The 14709-nt window shown below is 39.6% G+C and overlaps 1 protein-coding gene across 1 annotated transcript; it reads left to right on the forward strand.

Annotated features, from left to right (window-relative positions):
- Window positions 1-10968: 10968 nt before the first annotated feature.
- LOC109896596 (normal mucosa of esophagus-specific gene 1 protein-like) lies at window positions 10969-14709 on the forward strand. Its single transcript, XM_020490875.2, has 4 exons — window positions 10969-11226; window positions 11520-11608; window positions 11855-11915; window positions 13601-14709. The coding sequence occupies exons 1-4, from the start codon at window positions 11128-11130 to the stop codon at window positions 13667-13669; spliced, it is 318 nt and encodes a 105-aa protein (XP_020346464.1). The 5' UTR covers window positions 10969-11127; the 3' UTR covers window positions 13670-14709.

Genomic DNA, 14709 nt, shown 5'->3' on the forward strand with positions numbered 1-14709 from the left:
AAGAAAATTGCATTCACCACTGAACAGGCGCTTGAAGATAAATGAGACCTGATTGAATGTCCAGTTGAAGACAATTCGTCCCTTCTTGCCATACACATACAACCACCTACCTACAGCATGGACTAATGTCAACATAGATCCCCAACACTGTATATTAGGGTAGTGCATAAGCAAAGCAGCTCAGTGATCACACCTGAACCCAATACTGGGTAATGACTCAAATAGACACAGCACCCCCTGCTGTTGGCTGATTCTGCAACACCCACTCACTTTACATGCCACTGCACACTCTTACACTCGCTATCTAGAACCTAAAATGGTTCTTTGGCTGTCCCCACAGGAGAACCCTTTGAATTACCCTTTTTGGTTCCAGGTATAACCTTTTTTGGTTTCATGAAAAACCCTTTCCACAGAGGGTTCTGCATGGAACCCAAAGTTTTTTTTACATCAAACAAAAAAGGGTTCTACTATGTGGACAGTCGAAGAACCATTTTAGGTTCTAGATAGAGAGTGTAAGAGTGTACAGTGACATGTAAAGTGAGTGGGTGTTCTACACTCAAAAATTCTAAGAGTGTAGAATAAACCTTTCTGAATCCATACATGATAAACACAATCAGTTTGTGTTACCTAGAGTGTCAGCCATTCCAAAATGCCACAGGGCAAACTTAACCATTGTGGAATTAAAGGAGCCACAATGAGTCCCAAATGATGTGGTTTGACCTCATATAATTTCACAGCTGTTAGCCTACATATGAGCCTATTCTTGTCCTATTTGAACTATTTACGATATACTCTCTGGTTTCTGCAATCGATCTGAAACAAAGTGCATAAATACAAAATGTACTCTCAAACTTTTCGTAATGCTCATGGCAGCGTATGAATGGGTTTGACTTTCCTCTCACAGTGGGCTATTGATTGTGTCTGTGCCCCAGCTGAAGTCTTCCCAATTAGAAGATGCAATTGCTACGCTTGACAAGTGTTCCTCCCTACAGGTGTCATCTGATTTAGCATGGTAGAACAATGATCAACAGTGCTCACAACTGGGGTCTACTTCCATCCCCTCCTTGTACACATTTGATTAAATTAATTAGTGTAATTTGCTCTCAAGCATTCAGCGTAACACAGAACCCCTACTTTTCTCCATCAAGATGCTGAAAAGTCAGAAGTGATGCTATGTTGCAATTGGGTGGTTTGTAAATACAGAGAACCACTATCATACATAAAGAGTGGTATTAGTTAAATGGGAGTGGCTCACTGATTGGTATCATTATGGGAATGCCTGCAGGACCACTGACTGGGTGTGCAGCCAACGACATAGAGGAAGTTATTTGTAAAACTGTTCTACCAAATTTACTGTCTGTTCATGGAAAACCAATTTAAAAAATGACAGACGTGGTGCTTCCTCAGAATACTAACAATAAGTTAAAGTTATATTCTCAATCATTCATTCTATATTATCAGACTGTTTTTTTATTAAAAATATTTTTTGACAACGAGCCAGATGCTTTCTTAACGCAAGAATGCAGTCATATGCCATGTTCACGTGGTCGGAACTATAAAACTAAAATATTTTTGACGTACTAAATGTTTGAACGCGGCAGGTGTAGAACTACAACCAGTTAGCAAGTCGGACATTTCTGAGTTTCCTATAGTTCCGACTAGCACGTGAACACAGAAATAGGCTTACTTGTAAACTCATAATTTCCATTGCCTGGTTTCAAAGACATTATCTTTTAATTTTATTGGTAATCAATAAGTATATTTCCTCCCTCATTCTCTTACTCCAAGCCTATAAAAAGTGCCTAACAAAAGTAGATTGGAGGGCCTCATCAAACAAAAGACACTAAAAAGAAGTCTGTGTTATGTTCAGATAGCAACAGGCTTTCAGAGCAACCAGCAACACAGTACACACACACCAGTGCAAACACACACACACACACACACACACTGTTGCCGTGTCCATGATGCCAAGGATTAATTAGCACAGCACTATCGGCCCATCGCTTGCCAGAGAAAGCTCCGTCCCTTGATGAAGTTGGCTGTGCCACCTGTCTCAAATATGCTTCTTCACCACGTTCCTCCGCTTTTCATTCATTCCCCCATTCCTTACTCATTAATTTAGCAGCCACCCTTCATCCAGGTGGGTTCACCATCGCTTAGCGACAGGGTTAAAAGTAAGATGTTAATCCACCTTGTTCATATGCTTTCATTCTTCCTGAGGACACTTGGTCACGTTAATGAGGGAAATGTCAAACGTTACCGTGTGCAATTACAGCAGTATGGCACGTTTGACTGTAACGGACAAATGTTCCATTGACTGATAATGATAAGTCCTTTATTACAGTTTGACTTTTGGGCTCTTTCATTCTAAATGTCCTGACAAACATCTCAAGTGTGTCTTTGGAGGAAACTGTATTGTCATTAGCTTATAGTTTAGTTGATTATTTTTGCACAACGCTAAAGTGTCCATACAATCAGTGGTGATTTTAGCAAGTATATCTTGGTGGGGCAAACTTCCACCACTTGTTTTTAGATGCATGCCAATAAAGCCACTACACAATATAACACTAAACAATACATTAATTGCACTTCAGCAGTGATAAACGGTGCCCACAAACTGTTAGGGCCTACATAAAGCTGTTCCAACAGCAGTCCCAACACCTTACCTTTGCTACACCTGGCTATCAACAGAGCCTTGTCTGGCAGTGAAACAGTTAATTCAGCCTAATTTATTGCCTTTTAAACAGCAGGTAGCGAGTTCAAACAGGTGCAGTTAATACAGGTAATGTGTGGAGAACACGAGGGCTTCTTAAAGAAAAATGAACAGGTCTGTGAGACCCGGAATTCTTACTGGTTGGTAGGTGATCAAATACTTATGTCATGCAATAAAATGTTAATTAATTACTTAAAAATCATACAATGATCTTCTGGATTTTTGTTTTAGATGCCGTCTCTCACAGTTGAAGTGTACCTATGATAAAAAATTACAGACCTCTACATGCTTTGTAAGTAGGAAAACCTGCAAAATCGGCAGTGTATCAAATACTTGTTCTCCCCAAATGTATCTCCCTTGCATTTTACATAATTTATTGCAGCAGCATACAATAAATTTTTGGACTCACCTTGCTGTGCTCACTTGAACAGGAATGTGGCGTGGTGGTCCTTTGTGGGTACATTTTGTCATCAAACTTTGCTATCAAAGTCTGGCATTTTCTGGATTTATGGTGCTTTCAAGACAACTAGGAACTTTGAAAAAAACAAAGTCGAATCATGATGACGTCAGTGATCTTCAGGTTGGAGCTCTAGAAAGAGATCTCGACATGCAATTCCAAGTTGGATGACCGTTCAAAACTTATTTTCCCAGTCTGAGCTTGTTTTTTTCAGTTCCCAGTTGTCTTGAACGTACTGAGATGTCCCAGTTCTGAGTTTCTAGTTGTTTTGAACGCGGCTGAAGTCATGCTGGATTGACAGCATGGCCAATGTTGAAGGTTTATCTTTTTAAGCTTGGAAAAGAGACCCTTAAACCCAGACTTGGACCACACACACACTCCACTGTATAGCAGGCTAGTGATTGCTTTGCAATGCTTGCAGGTCGCCACTGATTCCTTCCAAACCACTCATTGTTGAATTAGCGATTTCAAACTTCTTGTGTTATGTTTATGTCCAATGGCTGATGAGCACCGATACGTTTTATCTATATTTTTCTCTTCATTATTTCTCTTCATATGACAAGGATTAAAAAGGATTTGCCAGTAGATTGTCGACTTGATTCCTGATGATGACTGCTAGCTTGCTAGCTATGATATTGAACGTATGATGTTGACATGTCAATCAAATCACAGCTACTGTAGATATAATGTGATTTGACATCATTTTAGCTGTGGCCAATGACCTTGAGCTTTCTTGGATGGGCACTTCTAATGTAACTCTATGGCAGCACCCAAAGGGCTTGAATTTTTGAGCTCTACCGTATATTTTTCAGTGACTTAGTATCCCCATAAGTGACTGAGCCAACACTGAGCCAATCACGGCACAACTAGAGAACATTACCAACACCTACACTCCTCTGGCTGCCCCACCACTACAGAAATCACTGAGCTAGGCTGAAACACCTGCATTTTGAAGCTGCCTTACTCAAGAAAGCAAAAAAGAGACCAAGTGTGTATGCAGCTTTATTAACTCAATGAATGTTTTTTATTTTATTTTTTACATTGTTTGCAAACTGATATGTGACACGTATTAATGCAAAAGTAACATGCAAAACAGGTGCCCCAACTGCACTGAATGACGGGTCGTCACTGCATACAATATAATTAAAATTCAAATTGGCTTAGTAACAGAAGGCATCGCAGAGCTTCAGCCTGATCTGATCTGGCTGCAGAGTGTATTATCCTGCATTGATCAGTCTGGAGCTGCTGCTTATCTAACCTCAGAGAGAGGGAGCGGAGCGGCAAGGAGGGAGGCTCCCTATCAGTGCCTGAGTCGTTGAACCTGGTTAAATATAGAAGTGGACGAGATGGGCATCGATTTTTTTTTTAGTTGACGGCCCAGACTGACAGCGCTGAATGCAGCAGGCTTCACAGAGCCGTCGAGGGAATTTGCCAGACGAAGGTGATGAGATGAGATGGAAAGATCACGGCTACAAAGCTGCACAGCTACACGCTCCAAGCTCCCTCCACCCCAGCACAGCGACTCCCCCAAAGTAATTACTGCGCAGACCCCCACTCTCCAACTCTGGGAATGCAATAGGATTTTGGCTGGCTGAGCACCAGCCTGCCTCATCGCACTCCTTTTGCCAAAAAAAACAACCTGCACACACACACACACACACACACACACACACACACACACACACACACACACACACACACACACACACACACACACACACACAGACACACACACACTCTCTAACACAGTCTCAGTCATCCTTATGTCTCTTTCCCCCTCCAGCTATACACCCCCTCCCATTTACAGACAAATGCTTGTGTAGTAACACTGTAATTATGATCTCTATTCATCTTGTGTGATTAAAAAAACGCTCAACTCAATTGCTATACAATTACTAAACTATAGTGCAACAATATGTTAATATGCCTACATTCATTGTTGTTACTAGTGTCACCAAAAAGGAGTTATTCTAATTTTCTGTCTCCTACTGTATGTAAAAACTGTATGTAAAACGGTATGTTTTAGCCCTGCTTTCTTTCAGCAGGAAGTTACAAAGGTTTCTGAATCTGCCTGTAGCACAAGGAATGATCCCCTTGCATCCTAATGCACCTCCTCCCCCTACAACCGTCATGGTCAGCCACAGAAGATCTCACTCTTTGATTGGCTTGAAATGTCCTCAATGTTCAGACGGGCACTAGGGCAGAGCGGCTGTTTGCAATCTACTGTGGCCGACAAGGGAATCGATGACCTATTTTCATCCCAGTGACCTGGGCGAGATAAACCGCAGCTTATCATTTTACCTGAGATTGATTGAGGCCAAGTGCAAAGACCCAACTCTGCTGGCTTCCTGACATGTAGAAAGACAGAAAGTGTTTTAATCTAGACAGCCCTGTCAGTAATTCAATAGCCCTTTGTGCAATCGGGAGAATGGTCTCCTGTTTAAGTCTATGGTGACTCATTTGAAGTCATAAGGTCCTAATCAACCAAACTTGGGATTCTGGGTTCTAAAATATTACTGCTAGGCCTGTAGATTGGGTCCTTCATTACAACATGCTGTCATGCTGTGGTTCAGGCAACATATTTATACTGCCCCTGGACTATGAACAAATGTGTCGAAAAATAACTAATGACGCATTGTCCTGTTAAATAAATAATCAAATGAATTAACAACTAAATTGGTGTATATTGAATAGTGGCCTTGCTTTGTCTTATCATTTCTGACTCATTACACTACTGGTATGTTGAATCAAATCAATACAATTTTATTTGTCACATGTGCCAAATACAACAGGTGTTACAAGCCCTTAACCAACAATGCCGTTTTAAGAAAATAGAGTTAAGAAAATGTTTAGTAAAAAATACAATACAAAAAGGTAACAATAAAATAACAATAATAATGTCACTCATTTAATTTGTTATAGTTTAATTTAGACTTTGATATTATCTCTTTTGAAAATTCCCTCAATGTCCCCAACGTAAAGTCGTGTGGCTGAAAATCCTCTACCAGTTTCACAATTGTGAAATGTATTTCATCAGAATCCTGTACATTTAATTCAACTATTTTTTAGGTGGGACTTTCTACCTTTTTCTATCAAATGTCACACTTCTAACTATGGAACACTACATGACCATTTCATAAAATGAGGACAAAATAGAACAGGTTTTTAAACAAATTTAATGAGCCATTGGAGGCCTTGAGACATTTTGCCTAATGAGGCATTCAGGTTCGTCTCTCGCTCTTCCTGCCCTTGTGATCTGTCCACCCCTGGTTAAATTGTTTGAGTATTGAGACCATTACAGCATTTCACTGTAAGGTGTGTGACAAATACAGTATAGCTGTTGTATTCGGCGCATGTGACAAATACAATTTGATTTGATTTTAGCTGTATGAATGTATGGGCTTCTGAGTGGCGCAGCTGTTTAAGGCACTGCATCTCAGTGCTAGAGGCGTCACTACAGACCTTGGTTTGATTCCAGGCTGTATCACAACCGGCCGTAATTGGGAGTTCCATATGGCCCTATGTCGTCTGGGTCCAGTGTCGTCTGGGTTAGGGTTTGGCTGGGGTGGACCGTCATTGTAAATAAGAATTTGTTTTTAACTGACTTGCCTAGTAAAAATTTAAGGTTCAATAAAATAAATAAATAAAAATGTCCATCCCTAGTCGTCTTGCCACAGACCATATCATCCTCTCTATACCATGGTATTTGTCTCTCTCTGGTGGTGATTACGGGTAAAAGAAAGCCCTGTCAGAGCACTACATAGGGACCTCAGAAAATATACTATAGTATTGTGCATCAAATAGACCAGTGCTTCTCAAACCTCTCCCCGGGGATCGCCAGCCGTTCCATGTATTCATCTATTCCAGAGCCAGCAAACCTGATTCAGCTTGTCAACTAATCATCAAGTCCTTGACTAGTTGAATCAGGGGAGCTAGTTCAGAAAAATAATTGTTTTGAAACGTCTGGGGGTCCCTGAGGAGAGGTTTAAGAAGCACTGAAATAGACAACAGAAGTACAAACGGACACACATTATGCACAACCCAACACACACACAAAAAGCCTACACAACTTCTACTGTGATTGTTGATCAAACGGTCTAAAACAGAGAATTGATCAACAAGCAACATCACAACAGCTGAGCTGTTCCAAAATGTACTGCTTAAAACAACTCCAGCACATCACACAGCAGTGCATAGGCATGCTTGTGCCACATCAGAGTATTAAGGTGTACACAGACTAACATTTAATTGACTGGTCTGCTGGCCGTGCATTACGCCAGTGTCACGCCCTGACCGTAGTTTGCTTTGTATGTTTATAGGTTTTGTTTGGTCAGGGTGTGATCTGAGTGGGCATTCTATGTTGTATGTCTAGTTTGTCTGTTTCTGTGTTCGGCCTGATATGGTTCTCAATCAGAGGCAGGTGTTAGTCGTTGTCTCTGATTGGGAACCATATTTAGGTAGCCTGTTTTGTCATTTTGGGTTGTGGGGGTGATTGTCTATGTGTCAACACAGTTCGTATATAGCGTCACGGTCGCTGTTCATTTATTGTTTTGTTCAGTTTACTTTGTTTTCGTCATCCGTTAAAATGATGCATTCACATAATAATAATGTTCTGAGAACTGTATACTTCAGAGTTCAAACAGTTAGAGACACTTGAAATGTGTATGTACTGTAGGCTATACAGATGTATGATCTTAATTTGATCACCCTTTTGATGCTGAGAATTTTCCTGCGCAGTGCATATGAGCTTCGGGATTTACATAAATTACTGAGGTTATATTAACAGTTTCCCACTTTTCATGTAGCCTAATTTTGACCAGCTAATAACTTAACCACCAATCAAGCAACATTTTGGACCAAACGTTCAAATCCTGTTGCTGCAGGATTATTTTGCTGTGACAATATAGGTCAAATTAATATCCTACACCTGTAGGCCTACCTAACTTGACATTGAACAACCCATATTAAGGAACCCGAAATGCAAGAGCTAAATCTTGATGTTTATCTATGTAAACTGACAAACTTACCGATCCTGCTATGTGCTAGAAAGGCCTGCCTTTGAAGTTACAGCAGGAAGCCCCGCTGGAGAGGGTTATTGAGAACTTCCAACGCCGTTCATGCTTCATCCAACTGTATTTAAAAATATATATATAATTAACCTTTACCTAGTCAGTTAAGAACAAATTCTTATTTCAAATGATGGCCTACCACAGCCAAAACCTAACACTAATGCTGGGCCAATTGTGCGCTGTCCTATGGGACTCCCAATCACGCCAGTTATGATATAGCCTGGCATCAAACCAGGGTCTGTAGGGACGCCTCTAGCACTGGGATGCAGTGCCTTAGAGTGCTGTGCCACTCGGGAGCCCATGAAAACTCAAGTTTATGTTACCCATAGACCAAATTTAATGGTGCATTCAAGGGAACTCGGAACTTGGACAAAACAACCTCCGACTGGGAAACATTGTTTTGAACGGTCATCCAACAATTACAAGTTGGAAACTCGGGTATCATCTAATGCCATGTTTAAGACAACATGGAACTAAAAAACATGAGGCCCAAGTTTCCCACTTGGGAAATTTCAGAATCAACCAATAGGAAGCTCTACGCAAATAACTTAGGTTAATTTTAACTCAGAGGTTCTGAGTTTCTTCAATGCAACACTAGAGCTCTGACTTCTCCGACCTGAAGATAAAATAAAATAAAAATGTATTGGTCACATACACATGGTGTCACGCCCTGGTCTTAGTATTCTGTGTTCTCTTTATTATTTTGGTTAGGCCAGGGTGTAACATGGGTGAATTATGTGTTTGTCTTGTCTAGGGGTTGTTGTAGATTGATGGGGTTGTGTTTAGTATAGTATTCTAGGTAAGTCTATGGTTGCCTGGAGTGGTTCTCAATCAGAGGCAGGTGTTTATCGTTGTCTCTGATTGGGAACCATATTTAGGCAGCCATATTCTTTAGGTCTTTTGTGGGTGGTTGTCTCCTGTGTCAGTGTTTGTATCACATGGGACTGTTTTGGGTTTACACGTTTTTTTTTGTTGTTGTTTTTTTTTGGTAGTTTGTTCTTCTATAGTTTTTCTTATTAAAAAAAAACATGAACACTTACCACGCCGCATATTGGTCCTCCGATCCTTCTTGCCTCTCCTCTTCGGAAGAAGAGGAAATCCCTTACACATGGTTAGCAGATGTTAATGTGAGTGTAGCGAAATGCTTGTGCTTCTAGTTCCAACAGTGCAGTACTATCTAACAAATAATCTAACAATTCCCAACAACTACCTAATACACACAAATCTAAAGGGGTGAATGAGAATATGTACATATACAGTGAGGGGGAAAAAAGTATTTGATCCCCTGCTGATTTTGTACGTTTGCCCACTGACAAAGAAATGATCGGTCTATAATTTTAATGGTAGGTTTATTTGAACAGTGAGAGACAAAATAACAAAAATTTCAGAAACACGTATGTCCAAAATGTTATAAATTGATTTGCATTTTAATGAGGGATACACAATTCCTGACTTTTAATCCTAATAAAAAAATCCCTGTTTTGCGGCAGTTAGGATCACCACTTTATAAAAGGAATGTGAAATGTCCGAATAATAGTAGAGAGAATTATTTATTTTGGCTTTTATATCTTTCATCACATTCCCAGTGGCTCAGAAGTTTACATACACTCAATTTGTATTTCGCAGCATTGCCTTTACATTGTTTAACTTGGGTCAAACCTTTTGGGTAGCCTTCCACAAGCTTCCCACAATAAGTTGAGTGAATGTTGGCCCATTCCTCCTGACAGAGCTGGTGTAACTGAATCAGGTTTGTAGGTCTCCTTGCTAGCACACGCTTTTTCAGTTCTGCCCACAGATTTTCTATGGGATTGAGGTCAGGGCTTTGTGATGGCCACTCCAATAGCTTGACTTTGTTGTCCTTAAGCCATTTTGCCACAACTTTGGAAGTATACTTGGTGTCGTTGTCCATTAGGAAGACCCATTTGCGACCAAACTTTAACTTCAGGAAGTTGTCTTGAGATGATGCTTCAATATATATACATAATTTCCCATCCTCATGTAGCCATCTATTTTGTGAGGTACACCAGTCCCTCCTGCAGCAAAGCACCCCCACAACATGATGCTGCCACCCCCGTGCTTCACGGTTGGGATGGTGTCTTCAGCTTGCAAGCCTCCCCCTTTTTCCTCCAAATGTAACGATGGTCATTATGGCCAAACAGTTTCTGTTTGGCCATAATGCACAGGAGGCTGGTGAGCGGTGGAAGGCTCATAATGTCTGGAATGGAGTGTTATCAAACACAACCATTCAATTCATTCTGTTCCAGCCATTACTATGACCCTGTCCACCCCAATTATGGTTCCACTTTTGATTCCAATGTGATAATGATGGCAAAGGCAAACAAAAAAAATGGCACAAAAGTGATCCATTTTAAATGATAAATGAAATGATATATTGATACAAATTCCAAACAAAACAGTAGATAAACACAGTTGAAACCTGTGTCTCTGCTTGGCATCTATCACAGTCTATCAATATAACTTTGCTGGTGCAATACAGGTAACTTACCAGGTATCACAATAAACAAATATAAGGTTTTTTAAATGTATTTTATTTACATTCCATACACAATTTCAGCACCTTTTAATTTCTATCTATCAGTGACTATAACAACATTTACTTAAAATATTTTTCTGCTGCCTGAATGCTAAGAAAACGTGTACAAATAAATGCATGTAATTTTCACCTTGAATATTTAAAACCACAGGGGGGAGATGTGCTCAGACTTGATCATGTGCATCTGTCTACGTGCTTTACAACTCATATCACCTCTAGTCGGCTAGGAGTCTACTTCAGACAGACGGTGCACAAGCACCTTGGAACTCTGTCAGTAACAGGTGAGACAGACAGCATCTATTGACCTGTTGCCTTATAGGATAGACCTACACAGATGAAAGATTTACTATACACAGTAAGAATTGATACCGAATGGAATTTGAAAAACAAAATGAAGTTTGGATTGATTCAGATTATGAGGAAGAGGAAACAGGTGAGTTTCTCTCTATTTCTTGTTTTGGATCAGTGTTTCTATGGTTTCTGATGAAGGTAATTCTATCCTCCTATCCTAGCAAGGTTATTCCCCTCAGGAATTTAAAGGAAATTCCAAATAGAGAATTTAAGCTTGTCTTTACTATCAGGTTTATTTATTTATGGGAATTTCATTTCCCAAGCTTCCTGGATTGAAATACTGTATGAGGACCTTAATTCTCAAAAGGAGTTAAGAACAACCCAGTTATCCACTATAAGAAGTATAAGGCCCTCATCCTGACATCTCTCTCCCAGGTGATTCCTCTGATTGGCTGCATGGCATTGTCTACTGCTGGAGCCATCTTTGCCTCCCTCTACTTCCTATTTACAAAGAATGATGTCATGTGAGATTTAATGTATACTATTTAATATGGATTATATTTGTTTGTCTTGCATTTGTTTTGTTTCTAGTAATGTGAACTAGAAGTACTAACCTGACATTTAAAAAAACTTTTATCTAAAGTGAATTTGGTTATCAGTCTCTGACAGGTCTGCCGGTTTTTTACTTTCTTATTTGATAAATGACAAACCCTGACATAGCAGGCAGGGATATATTCTGTTTTAATAATTTGTCTTCAACTTTCTTTCAGTTTAAATGAAAGTAGAATCCCTGAAACCTGGGAGGGAGTGGACCCATCTAAACCACAGAAGGTGATTTATAACATTATAAGCACTATTTCTATGTCTATTTCTGTCCTCTCTACGTTGGCGTTGGCATCAGTAGCCATTTGTGTCAGTGGTTCCTTCTCTGTTCTGCTTAGTCACACAAACAGAGCAGCATTGCCAAGTATAACTATAACTCACTCATCGTGGGCAGGATGAATCTATCCCATTTTAACTGTCATCTAAACGTCATTTAAACTGTAATCTACACGTCTGTATTCATGGGTTATACTCTGCATGGGCACCTATTGGTGAAGGAGGCAGGCGCCAGTAGTGTTACATGATGGGTGATTGATTGACTGTGGATGTAGTGAGAAGCTAGCAGTGTTGGGGAAGCTACTCTGAAAATAAAATTTACCAAGCTACCAATTACTTCACACTGAAAGAAGTTAAGCTACTCTAAAGCTACCCCTGTGAAAAATATAGTTTACTTAACTAAAGCTGCGTTGAATAACTACTTCATGACTACATAATTACATCGTAACTACTTCATGAAAAATGATCATATGTAAATCTGAATTATAGGTAGGTAATTTAGCCTATTAAACACAAAAATTATGTTTCAAGTGAGAATTAGGTAAGTCTTATTCTGAAAAGGAAAGGAAATGATTATTTCACCCATATTTAATTTTCTTTCTGCAAAAGAAGTAGTGTGTAGCTCCAGAAGTTAGCTACAGCACTACATGGTAAAGAAGTAGTGTGTAGTTCCAGTAGTTAGCTACAGTACTACATGGTAAAGAAGTAGTGTGTAGTTCCAGTAGTTAGCTACATGGTAAAGAAGTAGTGTGTAGTTCCAGTAGTTAGCTACATGCTAAATGAGTAGTGTGTAGTTCCAGTAGTTAGCTACATGGTAAAGAAGTAGTGTGTAGTTCCAGTAGTTATCTACATGGTAAAGAAGTAGTGTGCAGTTCCAGTAGTTAGCTACATGGTAAAGAAGTAGTGTGTAGTTCCAGTAGTTAGCTACATGGTAAAGAAGTAGTGTGTAGTTCCAGTAGTTAGCTACATGGTAAAGAAGTAGTGTGTAGTTCCAGTAGTTCGCCACACCACTACATGGTAAAGAAGTAGTGTGCAGTTCCAGTAGTTAGCTACATGGTAAAGAAGTAGTGTGTAGTTCCAGTAGTTAGCTACATGGTAAAGAAGTAGTGTGTAGTTCCAGTAGTTAGCTACATGGTAAAGAAGTAGTGTGTAGTTCCAGTAGTTAGCTACAGCACTACATGGTAAAGAAGTAGTGTGTAGTTCCAGTAGTTAGTTACATGGTAAAGAAGTAGTGTGTAGTTCCAGTAGTTAGCTACAGCACTACATGGTAAACAAGTAGTGTATAGTTCCAGTAGTTAGCTACACCGCTACATGGTAAAGAAGTATTGTGTAGTTATAGTAGTTAGCTACAGCACTACATGGTAAAAAAAATCTAAATAGACAAACTAGTTCAGTTCTCCCCAACACTGGAAGCTAACAGGGTTGGTATCAATTCAATTTAAATTCAGTCAATTCAACAAACTGACATTCTTATCAAGCAATGAGGAAAAATGTCACTTTCCATTGTGAATTGACCAAATGTAAATGGAATTGACCCCAACCCTGGTGAGTATTTGTAGTAAAATGTGATCAGTAGTGGTGCTTGTTGTTGTAAGTGTTGCTGTTGTGTAAGTGACTGTGTTGTTCCTATTCTGAAGCTGGCCACTATCAACCAGAAGTGGAGACCGATTGAAGAACTGGAACAGGTGAAGAGCATGACCAAGTGATCTTGCACATGCGGGCTCTCTCTCTCTCACTCTCTCTCTCTCTCCACCCTCTCCCTTTCCCTTTCCCCTCCCCCTCCATCCTGATTGGGAGCCCACCAAGTTGCCTGCCTCCCCTTCCATCAGTCGAGCAGAATCATTTCGACACAAACTAGATTCTCTAATACTGCACAATAGACTATAAGTGTGCCCAAAGCTATTTGTTTGTGAAACATAATGTATGTGTGAGGGTGAAATAAGTGGGCATGGGCATGGGCATGGCTTGTGTTATTAATGATTCATGAGGAGTGTGTGCCTGTGTGATCCAATCTAAAGCAATGGCTGTAGGATGACAATGCCACCATCAGAAAAATTGCTTTAAAAAAGGTGGTCTTTCCAGCTAAATATATTGTACTATACTAATGCACTGATAGTTCCTTCAGAAATTATTCATACCCCTTGACTTAAGCAACATTTTGTTGTCTTACAGCCTGAATTAAAAATGTAAATTCTTTTTTTTTTTTACAATGAAGATCTGTGAATTTATTTTGGATTTTTACGAATTATCTTTGAAAGACAGGGTCCTGAAAAAGGGACGTTTCTTTTTTTGCTGAGTTTATATTGGTAATGCAAAAGCAAAGTGCACTATCTAAAATCTAAATGTGTTTATCCAACTTTCTTGGCTTTCTCATAGTGTGTGTGTGTGTGTAAGGGCGTCATGATTGGGATAGCCTAAACTCAGGGCCCGATAGAATATCAAGGCAAATCACAGTAACTTCAGTGAAAACATGGTGGAACAAAGCCAGAGTGCATTTAGTTACTTCATTTACTGCTTTTTGCCTTGGTTTTTACTTGGATTTTGTAGTTACAGCAAATTTGACACAAGATAAACCGATACTACAAAGCCTGATTTCAATTTTAACTCAATTTTGACCAAACGTGTAGTTACTGCTCTTTTCAATTGTAATATTTTTTTGTCCATTGTGTATTTCCGCTTGCGGAATGTTTAGATAAAGCCTGGAATAAAAGAAAAAGGGACACCTAGCATTAAATTGTAAAAAAGA

The sequence above is a fragment of the Oncorhynchus kisutch genome, linkage group LG9, assembly GCF_002021735.2.
Source record: "Oncorhynchus kisutch isolate 150728-3 linkage group LG9, Okis_V2, whole genome shotgun sequence".
In the NCBI taxonomy this organism is placed as follows: Eukaryota; Metazoa; Chordata; class Actinopteri; order Salmoniformes; family Salmonidae; genus Oncorhynchus; species Oncorhynchus kisutch.

Excerpts from the sequence above, each read along its gene's own strand:
- LOC109896596 (XM_020490875.2), top strand. The coding sequence starts at position 11,128 with ATGAAAGATTTACTATACACAGTAAGAATTGATACCGAATGGAATTTG. Across the intron at positions 11,227-11,519 it reads TTATGAGGAAGAGGAAACAG|GTGATTCCTCTGATTGGCTG; the intron begins GTGAGTTTCTCT and ends TCTCTCTCCCAG. Across the intron at positions 11,609-11,854 it reads TTTACAAAGAATGATGTCAT|TTTAAATGAAAGTAGAATCC; the intron begins GTGAGATTTAAT and ends ACTTTCTTTCAG.